This window comes from Terrapene carolina, unplaced genomic scaffold, assembly GCF_002925995.2.
Source record: "Terrapene carolina triunguis isolate 2854851 unplaced genomic scaffold, T_m_triunguis-2.0 Scaffold211, whole genome shotgun sequence".
Taxonomy (NCBI): domain Eukaryota; kingdom Metazoa; phylum Chordata; order Testudines; family Emydidae; genus Terrapene; species Terrapene triunguis.
Window position 1 is genome coordinate 11,481,897 of NW_020664562.1, and position 22,623 is coordinate 11,504,519.

A 22,623-nucleotide genomic window follows, 5' to 3' on the forward strand; every position below is an offset into this window, starting at 1 on the left:
CTGAGAATTGAAAAATTTGCTGGGCTTTTGTACCTTATGTACTGGCTTGTTATTATATTTGTACATGTTTTATTTAAATGTGTACATGCCCTTCAGTTCTATAATTTTAAGAGGCACTGATGTTCCACTTTGTGTTCTGCTTGACTGCTTTATCTGCTTAAAAAAAACAAACAAAAAAAACCTAACAAAACTAGTCCCACTTGGGGCCAAATCCTCTTCCAACAGTACTCAGTGGGAGCGGTCAGCTATCTGGAATGAGTCCATAGGGAACATATACAAGCTCAGAAATTTTCAATGTATGATCTCTTAAGATGTGAGGAACATCTCAGCCCCAATGACTAAAAGCAGAGATTATTTATGTCAAACCAAGAAAGTAATAAAAATTACCTTCTACAAAAGGGAAAAAAAAGTATACCTTTTTACATGAGATTCAAATATAAACTAATATCAGGGTTTAAAAAAAAAAAAAAAAAAAACCCCACCACACACCTCATACCAGGTTACTCATACAATCAGTTAAGCATTAACCCCTGAAGAACAAGAATCCTACTTTTGTACAGATTTATACAGTTTCTGTAGGAGCCATCCACTGGCCCAGCTATATTAAAATGCTTGTGTTCTGCATTAAAAGTTAAGCATCTGCCATTCCAGGAACTATATGCACGATAAAGATAAAGATATATAACCATAACAATAATGGTAGAGGCTATTACCCAGATTTTAGAACTTCAAATTGCACACGGCTAGAAATCAGTAAGTTTTGCTCCATTTAGGAAATGAAAAGGAAAAAAAGATGAGTTTTTCCAATCAATTTTCTAAAATCTTTCATTACATTTTTTTATTTTGAAGTGGGGCAGGAATGGCAGACGAGAATTTTTAGAAGTTGAGAACTTCTCCAGGTTTCCCCCAGCCACTCCTATAAATTGTTTCTCTTTTTCCCGCTCTCATTATCACTCTCAGCAATGTACCAGTCACAGAAAAATCTCAATCCCTCTTCAGTTACGTAGCCAATGAAAGATGTTCTTGCATAATACAGCAAATTCCAATACAGCCAATGGACTTCCCCAATAGGTCTTCTATATTTGGTGTTTTGCAGTCAATCACCTCTGCTCTCCACTCTCATACTTAAAATAATACCATAAATGCATATGTTGTTTGTGGCAGAGATACTGCTTCTTTGGCTTATTAACCCTCTGAAATTAACAAACTGATTTTATACCCTCAAAGCTATTTACTTTCTATATTAAAATCTCATGTTATGCCAAGCTTTGAGATATTCCTTCTTACCTTTCTCTGACTGATTTTCCACATATAAAACACACCCATTTTCTCTTCCCCCCATGAGTACATTCTATATGGCGTTTTAGATTTCTAGTGTCATTGAACTGACGACCACAAATATCACACGGGAAAGGACCTGAAAGAAAATAACCAGAACTGCTATTAGTTGTAAGTAATTACATTAAGTCACAAACAGATGTATATTTTGGGTCACTGATGCATGCCTTAATCAAGCTACAAGACAAAAAGGCTAGTTTAATGAATTATTATTATAACATGCCTCACATTTTTCAGTATGTAAAATGTAAGTATTTGAGTACTTTTTGCTATTTATGAGTCAACAATTAAATTTAAGTTTGATAATCTAATGCTCTGAACTCGTGTACAACTACCATAAAAACATAACAATTTAGTACTAATAATATACAACCATGATGTGAATCCACCTGGATTCTTCTAAAACTATTCTAGTTGACAAGAAGGGGTGAATATCAACAAAGGGAAAATTACTTTTTGTAGTGCCAACGAGGCCAATTCAATCAAAGTGGATATTGATATTCACCCCTTCCTGTAAACTGTTGGGAATGGGCTACATCCACCCTAATTGAATTGGCCTCATTAGCACTGAGCCCCCCCCCCACTTGGTAAGGCAACTCCCGTACTGTATATTTATACCTGCTTACTGTATTTTCCACTCCATGCATCGGATGAAGTGGGTTATATCCCACGAAAGCTTATGCACAAATTGGTTAGTCTCTAAGGTTCCACAAGGACTCGTTTTTACTGATACAGACTAAGACGGCTATCACTCTAAAACCTCATATCTCAGTAGCTATGGTATCAGAAAATTAGTACAAGAGACTGAACAGTTCATAATAATTTGAATATCTTTAGAAGTTTATACTAATCTTATATCTTTGGATTTTGTTTTATTAAAGTTTCCAGACTCACGGGCTATTTCTCCCTCCTAGAATTATTTATTATTTGTATAACAGTGTTGCCTATCATAAAGTGAACTTGCAAGACACGTACTTTGTAGGTGATTAACATACCTACACCTTTAATCATAACCAGAATTTCCCAGTCAGCTAGTCCAACACTGGATTTTGTACACAGTACAGTTATTTGGATGCATATTTTTAAAAAATATCATTGCAGTTTAATAAAAAATCAAAAATTAGTATCAAGCTTTTTTTAAAAACTTTCAAAAGCTTTTAAGAAATCTAATAAAATAAAATATTTAACAAGAGCAAAGGAAAAAAAAAAATCAAACTCTGCACCCATTGGAGGAAGACTGTTTTACTTCAAATCTATTGTTTGCATGTCAGAAGGAGGTTTTTATACCAAGATGGAATTTTTCTTGATGCTTCAATCTTGCAAACCGGGATTTAAAGTGCTCTTCACAATAGGTACACTTGAAAGGTTTATCCTGAGTGTGAAGAATCATGTGTTCTTCCAAATGGGGTCTTCGAGCAAAAGATTTCTTACAAATCTAAAATGACAAAATACTTGGTCAAACATTAGCTAGAGACAAACTCAGGTATGTTTCTATAGCCTCTTTAAAAAAAAAAAGAAAAGAAAAAGTGTGGGGAGTGGGGGGAGAGAAATCACACAGCCAAAACTTTCATACTAAATTGTTACTTTATTGATACCCAGTTTCTTGGGGAAACCTAGAAAAGGCATCTATGGCTTTATATCTAAAGCTAGATTTGGGAGGTCTGCACAATACTTTTAGAGTAATTAAAGCCTATACTGGTATCTGATTATTGTTCAATTGGTATCAGCATACAGCCAAATGAGAAAGTATTGGGGGCGGGGGGGAGGAAACTTTGCCCATATTACGTTACTTTCTTTGTCTTCCCCCGCAGGAGCACCTCCAAGAATATACATTATAGGCAGCGTATGGAGTGTATGATTATGATCAAAGAAATCAGAAGTGTACTGCCATTATTTCTTGTCCTGCCTTCAGTGGACATGGAGAAATTTTGATCACCATCCTCTTTATAACAGCCTTTTAACATATTTGAATACTTAACTGGTCCCCCTCAGTCTGCTTTTCTCAAAACTAAAAATGCCTATTTAAAAAAAAAAAATCTTTCTTCATAGAGCAGGTTTTCTAAATCTTATCATTTTTGTTGCTCTCTCTGAACTCTCTCCAATTTGTCTACATCTTTCTTTAAGTATGGTGCCCAGAACTGCACACCACATTCCAGCTGAGGCCTCACCAATGCCAAGTACAGCAGGACAATTTCCTCCCATGTCTTACATATGACATTCCTGTTAAGACTCTCCAGAAAGATAGTAGCCTTTTTAGAAACTGCATCACATTCTTGACTCTCATTCAACTTGTGATCCACTCTAAACTCTAGGTCCTTTTCAGCAGTACTACTACCTATCCAATTATTCCCCATTTTGCAGTTGTGCATTTGATTTTTCCTTCCTACATGTAGTACTTTGCACTTGTCTTTATTGAATTGCATCTTGTAGATTTCAGATCAATGCTCCAATTTCTCAAGGTCATTTTGAATTTTAATTCTTGCAACTCCTCCCAGCCTGGTGTCATGTGCAAATCTTATAAGCACACTCTCCACTCCATTGCCCAAGTAATTAATGAAAATATTTAATAGTACCAGACCCAAGACTGATCCATGCAGGACCTGACTAGATATACATTCTCCCAGTTTGACAGACAACCACTGCTAACTATTCTGAGTGTAGTCTTTCAACCAATTTTGTATCCACCTTATAGTAACTTAATCTACATCACATTTCCCTAGTTTGTGTATGAGAACATCAGTTGGAACGGTGTCAAAACCTTTACTAAAAATCAAGATACATCATGTCTACAGCTTTCTTCCTATCCACTAGGCCAGTAATCATGTCAAAGAAGGTAATTAGGTTGGTTTGGCATGATTTATTCTTGACAAATCCATGCTGGCTATTCCTTGTGACCCTATTATCCTCTAGGTATTTGCAAACTGGGCTAATAATTCCTTCCAGGATCTTTCCAGGAATAGAAGTTAAGCTGACCGGTCTATAACTTCCCAGTGTCCACTTTGTTCCCATTTTTAAACATAAGATATTCCACTAGTTTCTCAGTATTGGCTTTATTTTTGTGTTTTTGCTAGTAATACTCAACTCCTATTTAATGTGAAATATATGCAAACATACCTATTTTAATGGCCACAGATATTTTGTAAAATGAAATCTGGTACTTTCTATACAGCCAGTCTTATGCACACACTAACATACAGTATTTAATAATATCAACCTGATCAACACAAATATTAACTTTCACTATGGCTTACACAGCTTATTGAGACTTGATGGTGAATAGTGCAATGAAAATAAAACACTCATTAAATCATTAAACCAAGTAATTTCTGTATAAAAAATTATAAAAAAAACCCAGTAGAAAAAAACCTCTCAAGTTGTTTGATTTCTTGGTACAATCAAACTAATGCTTACATCACATTTCCAGCCTTCACTCTTTGTCTTTTTAATGGAAAGAAATTCTTGTACGTTCTCTGGATGAAACCTAGGAGGAAAGATCAGTGAAAATGAGTAATGTTAGCTATAAATTTCTTAACTGCTATGTTATTTATATTAACGCACGCTAGTTAGCATAGCAAGCAGTACCAGCGTGCAGCTCTCATCATTTCCAAATCTACTTATCTCCACATTTGACATAACAGAAACTTTGTACAAATATGAAGTATATGAAATATTTATTGCTTGATATAACAGATTCTGAAGTTATATGCATTCAACCACATAAGTTAAGATCAGGTCAATATAGGTATAACTTCAAATATATTTATATCTGCCCAAAACCAGACTAGGAATACAATTTACAGATGGCCCTGGACAGCTCTAATGTAGATGTTAAACCCAGTTTACATTCTACCCACTTCCTTTTCAAATAAATACCGACTGCTAACATTACCATTTGTATCTAAATTGAAGTTCACCCAGCTTAAGCTGATGCAGGCCTCAAATCTGGCTGTATAGCATGAAAGCCAGTCAAACATTACCATTCCAATCCAATGAACTGACAAAGCTGTCATCAGCAGGCTGATGACACTGGAATCCTGAAAGCATAGCATATTAAAAAAAAAAAAAAAGGACTAAGGAATCTTGCAATACCTCATGCTAGTCCATAGGCCAGATCATTTGTATTACACCACTCTAGAGGTCCTCTTAAAAAGAACAGAGCCACTAAATGAATATATCCCTTCTGGGGTCTACAGGAAAATAAAAATACTTCACTGTTAACTGAATTAAGTGTATCTGATAGATCTAAGACTCTGCATGGACATTTGATTTTCTTCATTCACCAGGAGGATCTCTCATTGCCACCAAAACCAGTGCTGTCCCTGCATCAAGCCCAATCTAACAACAAACTGAAAGGGATCAAGGAAACAGGAGGATTCTGGGTATTATCAGATTTGACTTGCTGGAAAAAACTCACAATCTTACCTAAAAAAGGGTGATAATTACTGAGAGCATCAACTTTAATAAGTAGCTTTCTTGAGCTAGTTGAAATTTATAATAGAAAGCTATGGTGACACTATCACTTCACAGTACCCTAATTTTTCCATTTTCAAAGTGCCGTACAAACTTTGACTAACTTATCCTTATACCACCTTATATGGAAGGTGACTTACTGCTGTTAATTCTTATGTCCTGTTAAAAGAGGTGCAATTTTAAAAACAATTCTAGAAAGAAACCAAAAGTTAAATAGTTTTCCAATGTTTTTTGTTTTTAATCTACCACAGCTTTGGGGCTGGAAAATGCAGTATGCAGAAGTGTAACAGACAATCCCGCTCATACTTACCTCTTTGCATGTTTTGCTAGGGTCTTTTTGCTTGCATGAAGTTTATTACAATATGGACATTTGTGCTCCTTCTTATGAAATTCTGTTTCATTATTGTGTTTCTTTCTGTGAACTGTCAGGTTAGATTTTGTGGAATAGCGCTGATGACAAATATCACACTCGAAGGGCTTCTCACCTGTGTGCGCACGGGTATGGATCTCGAGCTTCCCTAAAAAATAAAATCTTAGTTTAATGTAGAACAATCAGCTACAGTCTGCTTAAAGACACATACTGACTGGCAAACTAACTTACATTCTTTATCATCTTCAGTACATTTCTATTTTTGTTAGAATCTCCACTCAGTGTTTTGAAGCCTAAAACAATACGGGGCCTTACACAGTTCTGATTCACAGCACACAGACCAGGGTGTCCTTGTATATTACATGCACTAAATGCTTTCAGCCAACTCTCCAGAGGTCTAGGCATATTCCACATACATACGAACAATTATTTTACTGAGTTTCACTGGGTAGCTTATAGGGATTGTATAGATAAATCAAATACAGGTTCCCAAAATACTTTAATCTTCACTATTTTTAAAATGTGTTTTATATTTACTCCACGTATGCTGTTACCACATCCTGTATACATGAGCCTACATATTGATCTCCATAAAGCACTATCTATCCTAGACTAATGAGAGTTGCATTACCTTTTCTTTTTCAAATAACCCAGTTCACAAAGTACCTCTTTCAAAATAGGGAGCAATTTGGAAACTTAAAAACAGAGCGTCATGTCATTTATTTTGGTATAATCAAAGACTAAGAAAAATAGAGACACTCATACTTCATCCATGATTGGGTCCCAAGGCATTACAACAATACTAAAATAATAATCTCTCCTCCATTCCTTTTACACTGATTTTCATTCTCATTCATGACTTGGCTAAAATTGGACCCCAATCCTGCAATATGGGTCCGCACTTGTGGAATCAACTGCAGGGCCTTGGACTGGAAGGGGGTTATTTCTCTGTCAGAACACCTAGACACTACTTTTTGGACACTATTAACAAAGAAAGAAGTGTATTGTGGTTCTTAAAATGACCAATGGAAGAAAGATTTTTATTCCTCCTTCCACTCCTCCATCCCCCTTTTAAAACACAAAAGTTTTGGGGCTCTAAAATACAAGAGTGCAAAGAGAAAAAGAGTTTGACTTTGTGCTATCACTCAAAATACTTCATTAAAAAAAATGAAACAAAAAACGAAAAACTTCAGACTATTAGGCTCTGTAGCCTGGACTTTCAGTATCAAAAAAACCCAACAGCAACTGTTATCAAATTCAGAGAATTTTCCACAAGTTTTTATTTTAAAAGAGAGAGATCTCACCTTTTTTTAAAATGTTGAATAGTTATTATTATATAATCTGTGACCTTGGACAACTCATTTCACCTCTGCCTCAGTATCCCCATCTGTAAAATGTGGATAATAATACTTACCAGGTTGTTGTTAGGATCAACTAGTTAATGCTTGTAAAGTGCTTTGAAGATGAAGAGCACTATATAAAAGCTATCAAGTATCTAGCTAATAAAGTTTTGCTACAAGAAAGGTCTGAAACCAAAATGGTTTCCTGCCTTAATGATTAAATTCAAATACCATCAGAGCAAGCTTGCTCATTTCACTATAATATGTCTAAACACATAAGTCGGCTTTTCTTTTCCATATAATGACTATAAACTCTCAGATCTCAGGATGATAAAAATTTACAGTGGTATTAAAAAGGGCCTGATCTCATGAGATGCTGCTCTCATAACTCCCGTGACTTCAACAATCAGCTGAGGAGACTCAGCACCTCATAATCGAAGCTTAGAAATACATTAGCTATCCCAGCTGAAATCAAAAATATCCATGGAGACGGAAAAACTCAGAGCTAAATCCATGGGGTCAATAGGACTGCTTATGTGAATAAGGCAGGCATGATTTGACCCTCAGTTTAGAACAGGGGAAGGCAACCAATGGCACACGTGCCAAAGGCGGCACACGAGCTGATTTTCAGTGGCACTCACACTGCCCGGGTCCTGGCCATCGGTCCAGGGGGCTCTGCATTTTAATTTAATTTTGAATGAAGCTTCTTAAACATTTTAAAAACCTTATTTACTTTACATACAACAATAGTTTAGTTATATATTATACACTTATAGAAAGAGACCTTCTAAAAAAACGTTAAAATGTATTACTGGCACGCGAAACCTTAAAATAGAGTGAATAAATGAAGACTCGGCACACCACTTCTGAAAGTTTGCCGACCCCTGGTTTAGAAAGATAGTGGGAAGCTTTGGGTACAGACTGAAGTGCTGTCTTGATACCCGGAGGAACATTTATCACACCTAAACCAGAACATAACATGTGATTAAAAGACTTTAACCTGGCTCTGTAAAAGCAGGGTTATTTTATCCCACACCTAAAATTTCAGCCAGCACGTCCCTCAACAAGTGGTATAAAATTAAATTTGACAAAATCTCAATGGATCATGTCTTGTAAGTAAAAATGCAATTAAGTAACCACCATTACTAGTGAACCACACAAGAAAAATTCTGCCTTCAGATCTCAACAAAATTTAAAATTTACTAATGGCAAGACCACTTAATATTGCAATCAGACCTAGTTTAAATCTAGAGGTGAGAGTTTAGTGTTATTCTATTTGACATGTCAAAACATCTTATAAAATTAGTTACTATATTTGTACAAGCACACCAGGCTCATTTTGAAACAGGCCTCATCTATACTGCTTATGAATTACAACTGTACATGCAAGTGTTTTCATCATCAGGGAGTCACATGCTGGGGAAACAGTGTTTCTATCATAAGAAATAATTGCTTATGTAGCATTTATATACTATAGCTCCAACAGAAAAGTCAGCTACCTTACTTAATCAGTTAAAGTTGGACAGTTTGGTGGAAAGTCAAGCCCATGTTTCAGATTTCTTACAATTTACCTTCCATTCTACTAATAAGTTACTGCACTCTATCTTCAAGCCTGTTTCATATACTAAGAATTAGGAACATGACTGCGGGAAAGAGAGATTTGTCATTTGCAGGATTTTAAAAAAAATAGCACTCTTATTAATTCATTTCCTAATTTTAGTGCTACAGTAATGATAATTTCTGATTTTCAAGATCTATAAGGACTGGCACTCCATACTAAATTTTAGCAAACAGACAAACACTAATTCTCTATAAACATAAAAGTCAGAAAGAACTCAGTTTATTTTCCACCTGAAAGTACCACCATGTGGTAAAGAGGAAGGAGACAAAACTTTAATTGCTCTTACCTGTTCGATCAAATGTTTTGTCACACTTGGGACACTGCAATAGTTTTTTGCTACTACTCTGAATGATTACTGGAGTTAAACCTTCAGGAATATTTCCTACTGAATCAACTGGCTCAGGACTCACTTCAGTATCATTACGTTCTTTTTTACTTTGCTCTTCAGCATCAGAATCTTCATCTGGTATTTCTTCTTCTTCCTGACCCTCTTCATCTGCATTGCAGTCACTTCCACTATCTTCACATTCATTTTTAACAGATATTTCTCTCTCAGAATGGACTTTTTCCTTGTTGTCAGACACATCGCTGCTTTCGTTATCACTGTTATCAAACTTAGCTGGGCATTTACGGTTCCTTGTAGATCTTCTGGTAGAAAAGTCTGCTTTCTCAACCATTTTTAAACCATGTTTTTTTTCCAGTGGAAGGGACCTGTGAGCTTTAGCCAAGTGGTTTTCTAGGGATTTCTTGTAACAGAAGTTTCGACTGCAAAAAGTGCATTGGTGACTATTTGATAGTTTACCAGTCAATTCATTGAGAGTTTCAGCTGGTATTGGGTTTTCAGTTACCGCTTCAGTTTGTATGCAGGAAATATTTTCATTATTGAGCAGTTTGACTGCATCTATAATGTCTAAAAATTTAGCTGCTTCCAACACTAAAGGGATTTCATTTTTATATACAAAAAACTCAGATGTGTACAAAAACTCAAGCAAATGTTGAAAAACAGAATGAGTTACATGATCCAGTGTGACAACATCCGTGCTTGGGTTTTTGCTCAAACAAGCATGAAAATAACTACTGCCAACAGCTACAACAACTTTGTGTGCATTAAATTCTTTTCCTTCTACTATTATAAGTAAGTCACAAAAAGATGGTTGTTTCTGTCTATCATCATTTAAATATTTAAGTAGATTTTTATTATACTGCAGTGAACTTAAGAGTTTTCTTTGTTCTGGTGATGGAGGAAGTTCTTGGGAACACTCAAGTTGGTCCGCAATAGCTACTTCTGCAGATTTGGTGACAGTTTCTTGGTCAGAATCTACTATAAGAACCCCATCAGAAATATTTTTCTCATGGCCAAGATGTAGCTTCTCATTTAAATTTCCAGGGAACTTTCTCCTTTTCTTCATTTCAATAGTGCAGCTTTAATATCAGAAACTTCATAAGCAGCTAAAAAGATTTATGGTGAAGCCTTAACGCAGTTCTGAATTTTTTTAAACAGATTGATCAGAATATTTTCATAATCTGTAAAAGAATATTAATAATTACACTTGGGACACAACAGTATGTCATTTACTTACTAACACTATATACAATTTCTACTTACTTTTAATTGGTTTGCATACTTTAAGCATTTACTAAATTATTAAAACCTAGTCTCTTCCCATTCTAGCCTATCATGTAACATTGCTATGCACTGATAAATGAAATAATATCTATTTATTAGGCAGCTGAAGAGTGTGCTCCTATAGTTTGTGAAATGCTCTGAGACAGATGCAAGATATCATTCTTAAACAGATTTGCTTTGATCTTTGCAGCATCGTTTCAGAACCAGAACAAAATTAAAACGAAAACCCAGCATCATTAACATTAAATATTGTCCTTATTAACTGTGCACTTTTCACACTGATGTTGGCTGGGTGACACTCGCTGAACTCGAGGCGGGTGCATTCACGTTGAGGCCAACCAATCAGATATTCTGTGCTCGATACGGCATTCTCCTATTGACATCCGGACTGGGGAGGTTTGTGCTCCTGCAGAACAGCAGCGTGATACTTCCTGTGCGGCTTGGCGAAGAGATTTCGGGTGGCAGGTTTATTTTGCCTCCAACTGTCAAATCCCCAGCCCCGCACGTCCCAACTTCAGCTGAGGATGCGGGGAGCAACCTCGTGCGTTTGAGAGTCTTTGTCTCCCCTCCCCAGAGACAGGCTGGGGTCACTGCCGCACGGTCCCCAAGGACAGAGGGGGAGAGGGGCCCTCCACCTCACCCCCAGGCAGCCGAACAGTCCCTCGGCCCCAGGGTAGGGACGGGAGCGCCCTTCCCCCCAGCTCCGGGGCCTGCGGGGGGTCCCCGATTCCCCCTGCCTCGGAACAGGAGCAGAGCCCCAACCCCACGGAACCGCGTCTCGGGCCCCAGCGGGCTGTGGGGCTCACCCGCCCCTCCACACAGGGCGACGTTCCAGCTACGGGGGGCGTAAAGCGCTCGCCTCGCCCCACTGGCTCCGCCTGCCAGTCGCAGAGGCGCCGCTCAGCAGCGGATGCAGCGGCACACACCTGCCCCGGGCCGGCGCTCCCCCGCCGCTGCCTGTCAGCCGCTAAACTCCGCCGCTGCGCTCGCAGAGAGCCACCTCCCCCTCCATTTCCGGGTTCCGGCGCCCCTGTGTCAGACGCAGCCTCGCTCTGAGAAGGAACCCCTCGACGTCCGGGAGGCGGGGCTAGCTCTGGGAGCGAGAGCGGCTCTTGTACGTCACTGCGTGGCTGGAGGACGTGGTGTCTTGTGTGCGCTGCCCAGCCAGCCCCGTGGAGGAGAGCCCCGCCCAGGAAGCGGGGCGGGGCGGGGCCAGTCTGTCAAACTGCCCTATGGTAGGCCGCGCCCAGGCTCCCTAGCAGCTATAGGCTGTGGGCTCGGTCACGCTCCGGGGCAGGCTGGGCCCAAACAGGGAGAAGGGCGCAAGGATCTTCCTCCCTTGCCCCGTGGGCCCCTGCAAGGCATCGTGTGAGCGCCGCGGCCTGGGACAGCAGAGAGCAGGGGCAGCTGGAGGCACTCGCGCAGCAAAGTGGGCAAGGACAGGCTGGGGCCGCAGCTCTCTCCCATCTCCACCCCACCCGTTAGCGTGCTGCGTGTCCGTGGGAGCAAATGTTACACTTGCCAAAGGGCGTCACTGGGCTCATGCCCCACGTGTACTCCCGGGCGCAGCAATTCTCTCTCCAGCACAATAACTACTACAGAAGCAGAGCTATATCGTTCCCGACATGACCGTTGGCTGTCCAGATACAATCTAGAAATTACACATGCAGTACCACTAAAACGCAACCAGTAGGAGGATGGAAGGGTACCCCACTGGTTCCAGTGAGCGGATGAGTGGCAACAACTGGCACATAACGACAGAAGGAGCAGTGCTTAATTTGCAGCAGAGCTGAGCCCCAGCTCCTCTAGGCTTGGCAGTTCATAGTCTACTCTGTGCCTTGCATCAGTTATGAATGTAAAAAAATTGCTTGAGCCCAGGCCACCTAATTGCTTGAGCCCCATCACAACTTTCATTACAAATTAAGCACTGAAAAAATAAAAGCTATGATACACAATTACAGATCATGTGACTGCCAACTTTGGCGAAGCAGGGACAGATTGAAGTATGGTTTCAATGCAAAAAAATATTACTAAAGGAGAGTCCTGTGAAAACTTGACATCTGTGAATAAAGTAAACATGGCTATTTCAAGTTGTGCTATGTATATGGGCACATTCCACACTGCATTACATGCATATGGAGCGCCCACTGATTTACACAAGTCATACACATGCATCCAAAAGATAGACTGTGACCCATAGTTTGGAAAGGCTGTATAAGTGCAAAGTTGTATTGTCCTTAGCACAGCTGTCCAGAAAAAAAAAGTTGAGAAAGTTCTTGCTGACAAAGTAAAATATCTTTCAGTAATAATAATACTTTGCCCTTACGGTGCTTTCCACTTGAGAGTTTAAAAACACTTTACAAAAAGTATTTATGAAATTGCAAAAAAGAAGCAAAAAACCACAGCTGTCAGAGATCCATAAGGCATGTATCCACTTGGGGGTGCAATTTATCAACATATCAAGGGGCTTCTATAGTTCTGTTAATTGTCATTTCACCATTCCACAAAGAACTGGTTCTTGGTGACAATATGATCTAAAATACTAATGAAAGCTGCAAATAAATACGTACTGTTACACGAATGGACATTTGGGCTTTATTCCACAGGATCCTTGCTCTGTAATTACGGATGTGATTTGTAAATGATATCTTTAGTGACTTCTGTTGCTCATAGTTAGCAATAGGTGTTTTTCAGGAATTATTACTGAAAAAAGGTAGGCTAATGCATTGTATTCATCTCGGCTCTCTACGAGCTGAGGGGTGAAAACATTATCCTCTCATTAACCATTATGCTATTTTTATTGTCTATTTGTACTTTCATATTTTAAACCCATCTATTTATAATGATTGAATTCTCCTGCTCTTTTATATTTGGTTCTATTTTAGTTTTGCATTTGATTAATATTGCATGAAATAAGATTATATTTTTAAAATTCAGGGCTAAATTTTCAAATAATACTTGAAATATGTCTCAACTCTTTCCTTCCATTTTTATTGTTGGTCTAAAAATGTAATAATGGCATCATTAAATAACAATCCAGCAATCAGTAGTCATTGTGGTTTTGCTTGTGCAAAAGGTAAAAATCTAATTTTCTTTGTATGCCATGTTGATGTAGCCGTGTCAGTCCCAAGATATTGGAGAGACAAGGTGGGTGAGGTAATATCTTTTATTGGACCAACTTCTGTTGGTGAGAGATACAAGCTTTCAAGTCATACAGAGTTCTCTTCAGGTCTGGGAAAGCTACTAAGGGCATGTCCACACATACAGCGCTGCAGCAGCACAGCTGCCCCAATGCAGCTGTGCCACTGCAGCACGTCTGGTGCCATCGGCATAATAAAATCACCTCCGCGAGCAACAGAAGCTATGTCAGCGGGAGAAGCTCTTCCACTGACATAGCGCTGTCCACACCGGGGCTTATGTCGTGTAACTTATGTCGCTCAGGGGGGTAGTTTATTCACACCCTTGAGCAACATAAATTATGCTGACATAAACTGTAAGTGCAGACACACCTTAGATTGGCACAGCTAAATATAAGTTTGAACAGATAGTTTAGCATAAGTAGTTAGCACATATTTTAAGGGACCATTGAAAGTGAAGTCCTTTAACACCCCTGCAGTGATAGGATAAAAAGGGGGATTAGTGGGTAACAGATTGTTGTAATAAGCTATAAATCTAGTGTCTCTGTTCAGTCCATGATTTTTAGTGTCTAGTAAAGTTATGAATTTAAGCTCCCAGGCTTGTTTTTTGAAAGTGTTGTGCAGGTTTCCTTTGGGGAGGACGACTGATAGGTCAGGTATAGAGTGATCGCTTTGTGAAAAGTGTTCACCCACACATGATAGGGTGTTTTTGTCTTTTATCATTTTCCTATGGGAGTTCATTCGAGAGCATAGTGCTTGTCTGGTTTCACCCACATTGTTTTTATTGGGGCAGTTAGTGCATTGGATGAGGTGATCGAAGAGTCCTATACATGCTTATCACAACATGTAGTGGATTTCATGTTTATTAGGTCTCACTCTTCCATATCAAATTTGCTCAATTTAAAAGTAATAAGATTGGATGTGGGTAACCCCCAGGCAGTACAGGCTGCCAGCAGGGAGAAAGTACTAGGAAATCCCTTTGTAGAAGTGGCCTGGCACCATCACGGTTCTCTTCTTCTCTGGTGGGATCCATGGGGCTTGCAAATTACAACTACTACCGCCTCTAGAGACCATAATTTCACAAGCCAGTCCCTTATGTGGGTAAAGGGAAACTCAGCATGCTTAAACTTGGAGTATTCTGCTGAGTATTTATGTTCCGCCAGACTTCAGTTGGGACGGTGTATGTGTCCCTTTGATTTCATTTAAGGAGCAATACTTAGTATTATCTCCCTCCCTCAGCCCTACTGGTGTTTTTTATTCTCTATTGAACAAGCCGGATAGCTACTGGAGGTCTTTAACATTATGATTGCAGTTTCAGAAAAATCTTTTTATTGGTTTGGATTTTCTCAGGCAGCTACTATTCTCATTGAGATGTATTTAACTGAAAAAAAAACAGTCCAAACAGAAGTAATGTGCATTCTGGGCAGAATTCAATACTAATGTCGAAATTATCCCCTCAAAATAGACACATCTTTCATTGATAGCAATAGGAGTTGCATCTCGGGATGGATTTTGGCCCAAAGCAATGATTTTCTCCCCTCCCCCACAAACAGATGAATTAAAACGCCTGCTTATCTCCTCCTTTTCTTCATTATTACTGCTAATATTATTTGTTAGTTGAACACTAATAGCTGTGAAAACCAGAGACAAAACCATGGTTCTTGCCCCGAGTTGCTTACAGTATAAAATTTAGCAGACAGGACTGTCTTCCTCTTGGCGAGACTTACTGTCAGTTTTATCTTTCATGAAGAATAAAAATTATAGAATGCTACGTGATTCATCATGATTGAGATAATTCTCCTTTGGAAACTAGATGTCCTTGAACTCCAAGATAATTATGTTTATTTCAGTAGTAATTCTTTCATAGTTAAAAGTGGTACAGACAAATTTTAACCATGTATTAATTTTTATTTTGCTAGTCTTCATGCAGTTATTCATAATGACTTTTATTGCCAATTTTACCAGAACATCTGTCACCTAGATCAAATGGAAGGGCTGAATTTACTTATTAATACAAATATAATATACATATATATGAATATTTGTATTGTAGTATACACAGTATTATTTGTCCTACTATTAGTTCATTAGTATGAACTAATGAAGATGTGTAAAAAGTGGAAAATGTGAGGTTACTTTTTTTTTTTTTTACATCTAATTACTATTGTCCAGATTTCACTTGCACTTTCAGAATGTTTAGTGCGGGGGTCGGCAACCTTCGGCACATGGCCCATCAGGGTAATCCGCTGGCGGGCCGCGAGACATTTTGTTTACGTTGACTGTCCTCAGGAACAGCACCCCCGCAGCTCCCAGTGACTGCAGTTTGCCGTTCCTGGCCAATGGGAGCTGCGGGAAGCCATGGGCCGCAGGGACGTGCTGGCTGCCACTTCCTGCAGCTCCCATTGGCCGGGAATGGAAAACTGCGGCCACTGGGAGCTGCGGGGGGCCGTGCCTGCGGACGGTCAACGTAAACAAAATGCCTTACAGCCTGCCAGCAGATTAGCATGATGGGCCTCATGCCGAAGGTTGCCTACCCCTGATTTAGTGGGTTGTTTAACCCTAAGTATTACATTGTTTGTAGAAGCATAATACTATTTTATTCTTCTTCTTCAAGTGACATCTTTGATGCGGAGGCTGTTGACCATCACCTTTCAAAATCACGACCAGTTGTAAACTTCCACTGTCCTTTTGATACCAGTCTATTGGCAATGTTTCCAAACTAGATCTCTTCTTCCTCTTCCTGGTTTGCCTGTGAGCTTGTCTGATAGTATGAGTGCTGGAAACGGGTTGCTCTGCGATCAGCAAGCTAGGTGTCCACAGAAAGATGTTATTCTTTTACCAGGGGTTTCAAGTAGAAGCAGCAGCAGCAGCATAATACTATGTTATATTAGTATTTCCATAAAAATCTCAATGTTGAGTTACATTTGCAAAAATCACCACAGGAAGGAAATTTCAACAAATCTTTGTATATTTGCAGAATATGAAAGTAATACATCATTCATGAAAAAGGACTCACTTCATAACTAAGTTTGTCGACATCTGTCAAGAATGCAAATAACGAAGCACCTGAATTTTTGAAAAATTGGGTCTACAAAAAAGAGGAAGGTATATATGTAAATCTAAAGCCAAACTCTCAGTCACCAATTCAGTCAGCTATGCTGGCAGCGGGCCAAAGTGGCTGAAATTGTGCTTCAGCAGCTTGATTCTCTTGTGTAATGAGGTTGGAACTCCACTTATGGGAGAAGAGGAGACAGTACTGGCCAAAAATTCTACATGGATAGCCAACGCAAGTGTGCCGAAAATCTTAACTATTCACACACCTATGCACATTACAAAGTCCATCATGTATAATAAAAACTAATATACATGCAAAAATCTGTTTTTAAACTACTGTAATTCAGTCAAGTTAAGCAGATATTTATTGGATTTTTGAAAGTTACATCTGCAATCGAGAGACTGTCCCTGCGAAATTTCAATTTTTTACCACCTCCTGCTCATATATAATCCTTCTTTAATGGTATAAACTTTTCTTTAACTTATATATATATATATATATAATGTACACACACACACACACTTTCCCTTCAACACATTTTCCATGATGCATCAGTCTGCCCTCTTGCTGAGCCATAATAGGAGTACCATGGCTCCAGTGCATCATGGGAAATATAGTCTGGGTAGGGAGCCCAGCCAACAGAGCCAGATGAGGCCATGTGGAACCTGAACTACAACTTCCATGACACACCATACTGGCATTTTCATATCAAAATTTTTGGTTTTTCAATGAAATGTTGAAATTTTCCATGGAACCAGTTTTCACAAAAAAAAAATCCATTTAGTAAAAATTTCAATATTCTGTTGAAAAACCATTTAAACAGAAATTGTTTGACCAAGCCTACATACAGCACAATAATATATAAACATTACAGCCATATTACTATTACTACTATCATCATTAGGAAAGGAGAATAATCTGTCACTGCCAAGCTGCAAGTACATGGGACAGGTCTCCAAGCCTTCTGGTACAGAATCTAGAGCCATACTAAGGAATAGTCAGTTATTTTTTGACAAAAAATAGTAATCCTTTTTGACACCCAGACTGGTAACATCTCTTCATGAGACTGAATAGTAAAATATATGCTAAAATAATAAAATAGAGGAATAAGATTAATGCCAGATAAGCATTGATACGAAGTATAGTGGAAGGAGGAGTTGAACCTAAAATAGCTCTCAGTACAACCCTGAAGACTTCAGGCAAAGTAACAATACAAGAAATGCTGCCATTTAGGTCAAACTAAAAAGAGACTGCAACACAGTTAGGTAAAGTTCAACTTGTTTTTATTTTGCATTATGGAGCTCAGTATTTGCATTTGTCTATCAGCCACAAAGAACTTTGTACACACCCGCTGGCCTTACCTATGTTCACCAGCTATCCAATTACCTGCCTCAGCTTTAACTTCAGTCCACTGCACTGTAGCTGTGAGCCCTGTGATACATTACATAGCTTACAAATACAGCACTTCAGTAAAATGAGTAATCCTATGGAATTTCAACCATAGACCAAATAGGTCTATAAAAACACAATGCATCTGCAATGCTGGAAAATCTGACAAATAGTCTTCACCTTACCCATAGTTTCTGTCTTATCCAATGTAAGAATTCTCATCCCTACAAGTCTTGAAGATATACAGTATATGCAACTTCTAATGGTCACCCTTAGCCTAACGTCTCTGAAACATGACCCATATTTTCATTCATACATTTGTTTTATGATTCTTTCATTTCAGCAGTGAGGAATGAGTGTCTGAGGAAAAAAGGCCTGAAACTTGGGTTGTCCTCTTTTCTAAGATTTTTTGTATTTTATTTCTAGTAGCCACATTCACACAAAACTTTTAAACTAGGCCATGAAGAAAGAGAATCAAAATATTGGCTGGAGGCTTAAACAAATTTTCTAGCAAACTGTGCTGAATTAAACCTATTGGGGAAAATGCTACCAAGATGCAATTTCAACTAGGCCATGAAAAGACAGCCTAGGTCTCCCAATTCAGTTCTCAGTGGGACACTAATCAGTTGGAGATTTGTAATACTAATGTTATTTCCCGGCATGCATGCCCTATTGACCAAGCCTCTCCTCTTTTATACCACCAGAAGCAGCAATGTGCAGAGATGAGGGTCAGATTCTCTCACTGTGCCAAGCTGGCCTATTACCCCACAAAGCGATCAATGCAAGGGACCACTGGCAGTAGTACTGCTGCTTGTGCTGCTTCAGGATTTCTTCTGGAGAGAGTAGCTTTAATATCTTCAGGGAGCTGGCAGAGGCTGCCGTGGGTGTTTGCTGAATAAGCACAACCTTAACCAGAGCTGTCCTCTCCTGGAGCTGTGCTGGCCAGTTAGGGAGTCCTCCAAGCAGAAAGGAGGTTGCATGTGCCTTGCCCTGCTGCAGACTCCCTGAAAGCACACTTTCTCCTTCTGGGACCCTGTGCCATTGTGGACCCTAAGTGAAACTAGCCCATAGTTTTAAGATCAGTGGTTCAGATTTCTACAATTTTCCTATAAATTATTACTCCTCTTTATCAAAGCCTGACAAAGTCTCTTGGAAAGTATCAGACTTCTTTTTATACAAATCTTCTGTACTTTGTCTAGCAGCTGATTTAAATTCAGAAAAACCCACTTCTATTCCAGGAACCCGGGAAACAGTGAGCAGCATCCTTCCCTGCCTAGATGGAGCTTTCACTTGGTGTCTGAGATTTTTCTCAAGGTAATTCTTCTGTTGAAATAGTTCAGAGCTATGGCACCAGAAATGACCATAAAGAGAAGCAGAAAGTGGAATATAAAATGTAAAATCCCCTACAGAAAAAACAAACCACACTGGAACTAGACTCACCTCTATCTTATCAGTTTGTGTCTCGAACGTACATTTATAGATAAGTTTCAATCACTAGACAAGGTCAAAGTTAATCTCTAATTTAATAGCCTTGACACTCTGCTGGTGTTGTATTAAACCCTGAAGTTGAATTACTATATTAACACTGTGTGGAATGCTTATTCGAGGGTAATCCTCTCATCAGTGCATACTCAAAACTCCCCTGGATTTCAATGGAAATTCCAACAGTGGCAATCTTGTGCTTGGTTGCATGACCTTCTGAGTCTCATTTCCTGTTCAATATCACGTTATACTGTTCTGAAGCTCCATAATTATTCATTTCTTTTCAAAGATCTACATGAAGTACCATGAAAAGGTGAAAAGTGAGTAATGAAAACTGAGGAGATCAAAATCCTTGAACTGGATTCTTGTATCCATTGAGTTTTTGTTGTGCTACAAACAGAGCGGGTGGACAAACTTCCTAGAGAACTCCACCTGTGTTGGGGGAAATCTCTGGCTAGAGTTGGCTATGCCACTTCCTGTGCCTGCTCCACCACCTTCTGCTACCACCTCCGCAACTAGAGCTATGCTGCCCCCAGCGTAATGTGGGGGGAGGAGGCAAGTTAGGGGTGGGAAGATGAGTCAGGGGGCGCGTTGGAGAGAAGAGTGTGTACATGGCAAAGCGAGTCTAATGTCCCTTAGTGAGGTTTCATCTGCTCTATATGTTGAAGCTGCCCCCTGCAGCTTTAACTTGCACTGGGGATGTGCAGAGCAGAATCGGGGAGGCGCAAGCACAATCAAGATGTTAGCCCCTTATGAGAAAATACTCCTAGTATCAAAAAGGTCATTTTCCAATTATGGAAACAAAACCATACCTCCCTGCACAGAAACAATCTTTGGCTCTCCAGAAGCCCCAGCATAGCTGGGCACCCCACTGCACTGCACACCAAGAGACCCGCAAATCATCTTGCAGCAGTGAATTATTCATTGAGACCCTATTATAATACAACAAGTATTCCCGTAATAAAGGGTAACAGAGAGGTGATGCCATTGTCACTTTGTTCAGTCAACCAGAAACCAATTATCCCTGGCTGACAGGTCCAATTATATCACTAGTATGCCAGCCCTCTTCCTCTTAGATTTAGGCAATTGGAGTTTCACTGCAATCACCCTTGGTAGTGCCAATTGGACCGTAAGATAAATGTGAAAGTCTTCCTACCCTTCCCCGCTCCTCCTTACATACACATTTAGCTTTTCTCCTCAAGAGAAGTAGTAGTATTTTGAAACAGGTGTAGCAAGCATGAAAATAAACCATACATTTAGCCCTACCAAACTGAAACCAGAAGGTAACTCCAGCTGTTAAGGTTTTTAGAGATAAAGTACTAAAGATAGTTCTGTTGTGTTATATAGCCTCAGACTGAGGCTCTGGGTTGATAGTTAAGATTTTAGGCCTTGAATCAAATACCCGTGTAAAGATACATAAAGCTCCAACTTGTACATTGGTTTTAAAATTAAGAATAAATATAACTGCTTAGTGATGGATGTAATAATTATAATTGAGGTCTAGGGGTATTATATAACTCCTGATTCAGCAATACTAAAGCAGCGACGCAATGTTTGTGCTTAGGTCCATCACTATTCAGCTAAGCACTTACTATGTTATTATACCCGACTTAAAAGTATCTGTTCCTTGGTGATGTAACAGACACTTTAGGAAAATGTCTTAGATAGGTGTTCATTTGAGGAATGCTCCCAGTACAAAACTATTGTATAATGAATTTGCAAATGGTACAATTTTTGTACCCTTTGGGCTAATAGACCTTCCATCCTTCTCTCAGTTGCACATGGAAGTACGCCCTGATTTGCAACCAGAAAAGTATGCCAAATTCTGCACCTTACTTACACCTTAGTTAAAGGGATTGCACCGAAAGTTAATAAACACATAATTTGGCCTCTCATGTAGAGCTCTGCAAATAATCAATTTTTCAGTTTGCTGCCCTGGATTAAAAGGTCTTAAAATCCCTCTAGAGTGGGGATTTGAATGTGGGTCTTCCACAGCTCAGGGAAATACCCTAACCTCTTGGGCTATACAAAGGAAGATACTAACTTCTCCTTCGCCTCCACTGGTATTATGAATGAGGTCCCAGTCCCCTGGTGAATCTAGCCCAAAGCTATATATATATATTTGCTACCAAAACTATTCAGCAAATTTCCAAATAGCTTTGGGTTGACCCAAAACTGCATTTGGAAAATAAACTTCTCAACTGAAAAATTTCAGCCAGCTCTACTCATGTTCTAATACTGATGTTGCATAATAAAAATTAGAAACTGGGCTGTATGGTAAGATATATACACACTTATGTACTCAGCGCACTCAATACTTTTAATTTGTTGAGACAAAAAATTGCCTCAAAGAACCATTACTTGAAAATATTAATGCTTAGGAATAAAATATCAAGCATGGTAGTTTCTTGATATTGTTCAAAAAATTAAAAGGCCAGAAATGCTATTTGATCAAAAGATTAACATATTAACCTGACATACTACCAATAGCTTCTAAACCACCTTGTCATCTCATAATATTCCATATGTAATGCTAACGACTGTTAGAAGAATTAGGAAGAATAAAATATCATCAACTAGGCTTTTATCAAGGCTTTCTAGAGCTCTTCCCTTTTCCTGTCCATTGTGATGAAACTTCACATGGTTACAGTTGTCAGGCAATCAACATTCATCTCTGGGTTTGAAAGGCATAGTGTTTCTCAGTGGAAATGGAAATGGAAATTCTATTCTGTGCCATCTTTAATCAGGATTTGTTAAATATGTATATAGTATCAATTTTAAATGATAAATAGAA

At 39.0% G+C, this 22,623-nt stretch overlaps 1 protein-coding gene across 1 annotated transcript in view; it reads right to left on the minus strand.

The window, feature by feature from the left end:
- LOC113407346 (zinc finger and BTB domain-containing protein 41-like) overlaps positions 1-10,628 on the minus strand; it is a 26,237-nt gene extending 15,609 nt beyond the window's left edge. The window contains exons 1-5 of the mRNA XM_029912436.1: positions 9,426-10,628; positions 6,119-6,326; positions 4,750-4,819; positions 2,626-2,773; positions 1,288-1,417 (exon numbers count right to left, since the gene is read on the minus strand). Coding sequence (XP_029768296.1) covers positions 1,288-1,417; positions 2,626-2,773; positions 4,750-4,819; positions 6,119-6,326; positions 9,426-10,548 — 1,679 coding nt within the window. The 5' untranslated portion in view covers positions 10,549-10,628. The remainder of the gene's footprint in view (positions 1-1,287; positions 1,418-2,625; positions 2,774-4,749; positions 4,820-6,118; positions 6,327-9,425) is intronic.
- Between the last annotated feature and the right edge of the window lie 11,995 nt (positions 10,629-22,623).